This window comes from Asparagus officinalis, chromosome 5 (assembly GCF_001876935.1).
Source record: "Asparagus officinalis chromosome 5, Aspof.V1, whole genome shotgun sequence".
In the NCBI taxonomy this organism is placed as follows: Eukaryota; Viridiplantae; Streptophyta; class Magnoliopsida; order Asparagales; family Asparagaceae; genus Asparagus; species Asparagus officinalis.
This window is the reverse complement of record NC_033798.1, coordinates 94,426,088-94,434,489: the sequence shown is the minus strand read 5'-3', so window position 1 is coordinate 94,434,489 and position 8,402 is coordinate 94,426,088. Positions and strand designations below refer to the sequence as shown.

At 36.2% G+C, this 8,402-nt stretch overlaps 1 protein-coding gene across 2 annotated transcripts in view; it reads right to left on the bottom strand.

Annotated features, from left to right (window-relative positions):
• LOC109840229 overlaps window positions 606-8,402 on the bottom strand; it is a 35,943-nt gene continuing 28,146 nt past the window's right edge. For both annotated transcript variants that reach the window (XM_020408790.1, XM_020408791.1), the window contains exons 25-30: window positions 6,576-6,895; window positions 4,609-4,777; window positions 3,066-4,490; window positions 2,131-2,952; window positions 1,956-2,027; window positions 606-1,023 (exon numbers count right to left, since the gene is read on the bottom strand). In XM_020408790.1, coding sequence (XP_020264379.1) covers window positions 1,003-1,023; window positions 1,956-2,027; window positions 2,131-2,952; window positions 3,066-4,490; window positions 4,609-4,777; window positions 6,576-6,895 — 2,829 coding nt within the window. In that variant the 3' untranslated portion in view covers window positions 606-1,002. The remainder of the gene's footprint in view (window positions 1,024-1,955; window positions 2,028-2,130; window positions 2,953-3,065; window positions 4,491-4,608; window positions 4,778-6,575; window positions 6,896-8,402) is intronic.

Genomic DNA, 8,402 nt, shown 5'->3' with positions numbered 1-8,402 from the left:
AAAGAAAAATTAGGTGAGATGAGTTAGATGAGTTGATTGATGTGACTCATTTATTATATTTAGTTTATTCTTAAAAGTAAGAAATGAGATGTGATGAGATGAGTTGTCACAATATTATTAAGGAAAAGTGGAGAAAGTGAAGGAAAGTGAGTTAAAGAAAGTAGGGGAAAGTGAAAAAGTGAAGGAAAATGGATTTTGGATTCTGGGAGAAACGAAACAAACAAGCCCTTAGAAGAAATCATTTATATCAAATGATCAAGAAATGTTTTAAGTGACGTCAGCAAAATGCATAATTATTTAACGAAAAATATTAAAAGTATATATGCGATTCGATTAATATTTAATTACTTAACCAATCATCCAAGCAATTAAAACATAAATATGAACGTATTATTATGAAATAAACACCATGACCAACAATCCAATTAACCCCTAAATATTCCTCCAACACTGGGCGCGCACAGCAGTGCACAACCTTAGCAACATGTAAATTAGCACCTTCTCTTATACAATATCATTATCAGAAAACACACCGAAAGCTCCATGAATATCTCATTCTGGCGCATAAACAGATGATTTGGATTTTAACGGTCTATCAACAGAAAAGAAAAACAGGAAATAATAATAATAAAGCAAGATGGGGGAACAAAGCCGGAAATAACACATTCTCAAAATTACGCAACAGAAGCTGAGAATTTAATCGCACCTTAATGTTACATGTACTATGATGAATTGTACAACAAATAATATACAAATACAGTAAGACAAAAATGCCGAGCAGTTGCACTCCCGTTGCCTTGATATTGAAGAATTACAGGCCGCTCTGATGTGCAACATTAACACGCAAGTCATTTCTCAATTCTCAATTTGGTGCAATCTGTAGCACTAATAGACGTAATCTCTAAATTTATGGGATTAGATCCCCTGGTTGACGTAATCTGTTGTATGATTTAACTCAGATGTAAACAAAAGGAATCAATGCCTTCGGCTGGTTTCCCATAGCTACATTTGGCCCAGGCGCTCCTGATAATTCATGAATGATAAAACAAGCATAAATGAATTAAGGTGATCAAATAAAGGAATAAGATAAGCAAAAAGCGAAAAATTGCCATTATGAACCAAAGAGTCAAGACCACTTAGCAATAAAAAATTCTAAACAGGGCAACAGATATACAATCAACGACACCAATAATGTTTCACAGGCGAGGGTGGTTGTGTGTGTGCACATGTAAATGTGTATGCATATTTATGTGTATGTATATGTACATGCCAAAAGCTTAGTTCTGCCTACTCAGAAGAATGTGTATTATATGATGAAAATGGATGATCCATTCCATTAAACTTGATCAATGTCTTAAAAGGCATATCATATAAGTTGAGCATATTTTACCTGTGCATCAAGTGATTACAAAAAATAAGTTCTTGCAAAAATTGTGAAGGTGGACATGATTAAGCGTGTGCACCGTGGTTACAACTAATCTTGATCTTCACAAGCTTCAGCCAAAAAAATGAATACATTCTGCTGTGTATATGTTCTTATTTCATAATTTTCTTTAAAGCAAATCTACATTATTTAATAACCCAAAGGCTGGGAACAAATGCTTTTCTGTTGCAATTGTTATTCCTCCTAATGCCATCTTAAAGATATATACAGAATGGATGGTATTTAGAACATGTAAACACATTATAGAAATACAGTCATGATTTATATATTGTACAGAGCAAGCTAGAAGGAAAAAAAAAACATAATAGATATAACAAAATATGTGGGTCGATTATTAAAAAAATCAGCTAACTCACTATAACCTAGAATAAAACTGACAATAGTTTGATTCCAAGCAAGGAATATTGAACCTGTCGGGTTGCCTACCAGAAAAGCAGGTTAAGTGTAGAAATACAGTCATGATTCAGAACAAACTGAAACCAACAAACACGTGCTAATAGAGATGACAAACCTGAAGCATCTGCATTAGCTTTGGGTGCTGCTCCAAAAGTTGGCAAAGCTTATCTCGATCACTCAACAAAGACTATCCAACAAATCATCAAAAAATCATAATCAGTAATCACAAAACCAATAATAACTGAACAAGTTCAGAAGCATGGCAATCAAAATAATATACAGATACTTACCTGAATGGCCTCTGGAGAAGAAAAAAACTGCTGCAATGTTATTCCTGGATCATTATCTGCTTGTAGGTTCTGTTGAGTCTGTGCAAGAGGTGGCTGAGGGGGTTGTGGAAGATGCTCTTGCTGATGTTGCTGATAAAGGAGTTGTATTTGTGGAATATGAATTTGCTGCTGCATCTGCAAGGGCTGCATCTGAACTTGAACAGAGTTTTGCTGCATCGGTAGCACCTGTTCAAACTGTGGTTGAGGCATTTGAATAGGAAAGCCAAGGTTCTGAGAAGGATGAGGACGAGGGGGTTGTGGTGGAGGTGGTGGCGGCGGTTGGGATTGAACTGACTGGAGGGGATGCTGAGGACTAGGCATAGACAGTGAAATATTAGACGGGATTTGTCCATGTTGCTGCATTGGCGAGCTAAATATATTTCCAGAAACAGGAGGTCTACTGATTAGCAATGACGGTGAAAATGGAGGTAGCGAGAAGGAAGTAAGGGTCGGTCCAGAAGCAGAGAATGTTCCTAATTGGGAATCATTAATCGATGCAGAAAGTGATGAAAGCTGGCTTCCGCTGCTTATAATCTGCGCATGCAATGATGATTGGGAGCCAGAACTTGGTAAGGATGATTGAGCCATTGGGGTGGAGAATGGTGGTGGTGTCGGAGGGAGTGGTGGCAATGGTCGCGAACCACCAGAAGTATAATTCTCAACCTGCAATCTACTTCCAGGGGAATCTGTATTCCACAAGTATTTGTTATCCGATACAAGTTGAGCATTCATAAGCGACACTTGAGGACTGTTAACTGTGGAAGATAAACTACCTGACTGAACCTATAAGATGCGACATGTTGACAGCAATCAACAAATATATACAACAAGATGAGCCAATAATTATATAAACAAGAACAGTAAGACAAAAAACTGAAAAGAGTGTCATCTCTTACATGGAGACCCATTGCACCACTGGCATTAAAAGATTGGAAGGGATATCCTGGAAATGGTGGGGTTTGTGTATCTCTCTGGACATGATGTGATGAGATTCCATGTATAGATTCAGTTGTTTGCAGTGACGTGATAGAAATACTGGGTGGTGGTGTTGGAGGTAAAGGCGGTTGAGTACTGGTAAACTTATGCCCATAATATCCTTGAGATCCAGAACCTAGAGAAGTATTAACTCTTTTAGGACTGTCCCTCTGGTGAAAAGTAGGCGGTGGCATTTGCTGCATAGATGCTGTTGAACTAACATTTAATGGGTGTGGGGGAAGGGGATTGAGATTTCCTGGTGTAAGGCCATCATGTCTTTCGGAAATCAAAACCGGTGGCACAGACTTTGGTTCCTCACACTGCTGAGAAAAGAATGCCTTTTTGTCCATAGATGACACTCGATGATTCTTCTCTGAAGAAATGCTCCCTTCCTTCGGTATGTCTTGCTGACTACTACCCGACCTTTCCAGAGGAGTCTTAGGATGAGAATCTACATCTTCAAATGCAAGAGAATCCTCGTTTGCATTGCCTTCAGTCTCCTCAACCACAGATCCTGGCGAACTTTCTCCAACGACAACTGAAGCAGATTGCAGGTTGTCGTCAGGATGGGGAAATGGAAGCTTATCATCTGATCCCGACTCCTCATCAAATACAATATCAATTTCATGAAGATCATCATCAAGATCAGCTTTCAACTGCTGTGGTTTCTCCCCAACTGTCACATAAGTGGGATTTTGGCGTTCCCTCTGTCTAGCCTCAAATTCATCCACATGAACAGAAGGGGGCCTGCCACTAGTTGATCCACCACGCTGAGAAGAGCTTATGACATGTGACCCACCGCTCACACCATCAATATTTCTCTCTCGCGCAACATAGTCATCAACATGCATGGAAGGTGGTCTGCTCGTGTTGGGCTTGCGCTGTCGAAATGTATCTCTACGACTAGGCGCAGATGAAATAGCAGGAGTGCTGAGCCCTCGAGAAAAAGCATTTGAGCCAACAACCTCGGACCCTGGACTCTCTCTTACACGTTTACCAGAAATCTCTGTTGATGCCATTTTCCTCTTTCCTGGTGGAGCTGCCATGAGTTGTCTGTCTGGTGAAGTATCAGGGCACTCCCACATGAACTTGTCGCCAAGACTTCCTATTGGAAAGATGCTATTGTCACTTTCGGCATTTTCTATCGACTTCCAAATATGTGAAAATGAGGTTTCATCATCACTTGAACACAATGTTTCAGTTAACATTAACTGTGATGCAGTCTGCTCATAGTCTTCGTGACTCAATGTACAAGACCCTTCTCTTGAAGTTAAATCTTCAGATTTAGAAAATGGGATCGAAGATCCCTGCAGCAACAGCAACAATGATTTGACTGATTCTTTAGCCTGCAAATAGCAGACTACCATCATGAATAAAAAGTAATAAAAGGATGGCAAGACAAGTACCTGAAGTAAATTAATGAACAAAAAAGATGACAAGACAAAAGAAAGAATCTGTAAGTACCTTAAGTAAATTGATCCTAAGTGCGGGTAAACTATCATCAGCAGTTCTATCGTTTAATAGAGTTAACAATTCAAGTACATCTTTCAGCATCCCATCTGGAGGCATCGAAGTAACATCCTGACCATACGGAAGCCCAAAAAGGAACTTTATCATCGAAATGCCCTCCAAACTAATAGCCAATCAAAATAAAATAATTAGGAAAAGGAAATTGCATAGTACAATACATGCAACATTTCAAGTAGAAAAAGTTATGAAATCTACAGTGTTCTTGATAAGACGAGCAAAAATAGTGAATGACATTATTAAACTGTTACTTTCTCTGGGAAAAATTAGTAGATTTCTATACGTAATAGATTAACTTCCTTCTCAACATAACAACACCTAATATATTACCACAAGCAAAATGAAGTTATTAGGAAAAGAAAATTGCAAATTAGACTGTAAGTTCAAGCAAAATCAATAACTTCAAAGATCTTCAGCTGACGAGAAAAATAGCGACCATCATTAAAAATTTTATTTTCTCCAGAAAAACTTAAAAAGCTAACTCTAATAGATCATCTTGCTTCTTAAAATCACAACTCAAGCTTCAGCTCTATACACAAAAAATCATTTCACTTCCAAGCATCTGAATGTTGACACTCGGTTGTTAAAACTGATGGGATGGAGGAGCCGAAAATAGGGGGGTTGGATTATGGAAGGTCTCATGCTCAAGACTGAGCTTTATTCCATAACACACTATTTCACTTATACTAAAAATTTTCCCAATTTAAATGGCTGCTTATGATCATTATTTGCTGCGGGCTAATGATTTATCCCTATACTTAGTTTTTCCTAATGCAACCTAGCCAAAAATACTGCATTTATTGAACATCATCTTTCAGAATAGCCATATAGAATTCATCAATGAACATGTAATCCTTTGTTAACCAGCCATATATTGTCAGTGAATAATGTAATAATGTTACTAAGCGAATCTAAAAGATTAAAAAAATCCCATAGTGGTCCAATCTCCCATCAATGTCCTGATAAAAGGTGTACATCCAATCACGACATGGATCAGATACGGTGTGTTCATATATGTTTCTCAATACAAAAATATATGGATGTGCAAATAGCTTAGAAACAAAATTATTATTTTTGATAACAAATTATTAGTTTATGAGACTAAGAGGAATATAATTCGTAAAGGAGAAAGATGAAGAGAAGCTCTCGAATCTAAAGGGTTTAGAATTAATCAAACAAAAAAGAAAACTCTCAATGAAATTTAGTACTAGTATGAAAAGTAATGTGCGTATAGTACAAAAGTAACAGCCAAAAAATATCTAAGTGCAATCACTTTCTCTATTTAAGATCAATCATTCATCAAGATGCTGAGATTGAGGATGATGTGATCCATTGAATCAGATTAGATGGTTAAAGTGGAGAAGTGCTTGTATAATATTATGTGATTGTAAAATTACCTATGAAACTGAAGGAAATTTCTACAGGATAGTAATCAAATGCTTTAAGGATCAAAATGTTGGGTAATTAAGAAACAGCATGAAAATGAGAGGCAGAGATGAGAATATTAGACAGAGGTGTGGATATACACTAGGTTGACTAGGAGAAAAGCATTGATTGCAATCTGAGGAGTTCTAAAAAAACGAAAGTGAAAGAAAGAAAATATTTTATGAAACTCCTCAAGCTATAATGCAATTATCCAAATCAAGTTATCTAATATATTCAAAGTAGCCAACCTCAAAGATGCAAAAAGATGAGACAAGCTTTCAGATCAATGCCAAATATTGCAAATATTCACCATAATTTACACTAAACTACAAATAATAATAATAATAAATTAAAAAAATCTAGCTTGAAATGAGTTCCATGTTGAAAATAACCATTTTACCATGTATTTTCTGCACATAATTGTCCAAAAACTTGATACAAGGGGAAAATGGTTGTTAAGTAACCAGAAGTGAACACACCTTTCACTTCCTATGCTAAGGTGCAATGCACTCAAAGTTAAAGCATATACTGCTTCGATGATATAGTTCATGGAATCATCCCTGGAGTTCAGGTAACCAGACAACATCTTCCAGCAACATAAGAAGGGAGGAAACTGTCTCCAATTGCACTCATCAGGAATGTTCATGTCCAATTCTTTTTCAGTCTCACCATGATCCTGCCGTGCTGAAGGTTGGTACTTCCTAAAAATAGAAAAAAGAGCTGTTCTACCTTGAAATGAACACGTGAATTCTTTCAAGGTCAAAAGACATGCTAAGAGTTCCTTTCCAACTGGCAGAACCTGGTAATTAAAGAACCATGGAAAAATCAATATCTTGTAGATACACGCAAAATCGACATGCATTTCTAAAGTTAAATATTTATAATAATCTTATAAATACTATAGCTACAAAATGTATTATATCTTGCACAGGTACGGGTGGGGAAATGGACACAGATGTGGATACGGGACACAACAAATTTGTAAAATGTAGGATATAAGGACATGGCTCTATATATAATTATTGAAATTAATAAAATATATGAGATCGATATTGTTTTTTATTACATATTATCAGAACTAAAGTCTTAAATAACTTATTTATATTTCTTTCATTCAGTGATTATAAATTGAAAAAGTACTCACTTTAGGACTAGATATTCAAATCATCGTTCAAAATCATACTTATGAACATGATAAGGGCATAAATATTCCCGATCCGAGTCCAACATGATGCAGAAATTTGATGTAAAGTGTAAGATAAACGTCCAAGAAATGTACCACGAGTGTCTTGAACTAAAACATGTATTGTATAATTGAGCACATGGCTGCATAAATGTATGTATATACTCAAGAAGTATCTAAGGAGTGTCCGACACGGATACAGGAGACAAGATGAAGTGTCCAGATAACCTAGATTATATCTGCAAGATACTAGTTATAAATAATAAATTGTTGATGTTTCTTCACATCACCAATGTAAAATACCCAATTGAAACTTTTGAAGAATGCAAATAGCAACCCCCCCTCCCCCGTGCTAGCAAAAACAAAATAAAAAACAAACAAAAAAAGGTTTGGCAAATTAAGGCTAACAGTTATTGACAAAGGTAACACAACTTCTAATTCTATAACCCTTGTAGCAATTATAAAATATGAACAAAGTTAAAAAGAAGACTTCTACTGGAGTATTTATCGATTACATGAAATTATCAACTACATAGTGTCTTCCAACTTTCTCCACTCTTTAAATGTTGCAGCTCTATTTTTATTTTAAATAATACTTGTTTAAATAATAATGTACAACTATCTAACAATACTTCATTACTAAACTCGGACTAACTTCATAAGCTACTAATTTATAAAGCATAGTACCACTCCAGTCAACCTTAACTCACAATTCCAGTCCAATATGTTAGCTCAGAGGCTTGGACTGACTTGAAACAAGAAGTGTGTGCCAGGAAAAACATCAGTCTATAGCAATAACATGCTTTCTCCTTCGAAAATTTCGAGGATAAGTCTTAATGACAAGAATGACTGATCTTGATAGCAGACTAGTATCTCTTCAATAAAGTAAGCCCAAAAATATTCATGAAGATAATTATGTTTTTACGGATGAAGGGGTTGTAACACCTGGAATGGAAGAAAAATATGGGACTGTGATAAAAGCAAGAATGGCAAAAAATGCCAAGCAATAATGTAAATATTTTGATAAACTATGACAGACAACAGCTAGTTATAAACCAGCCTTACACAAGACCTGCAAAAACATAACTACAACAACAGTAGCTTTCTCCAAGAGACTGAAACA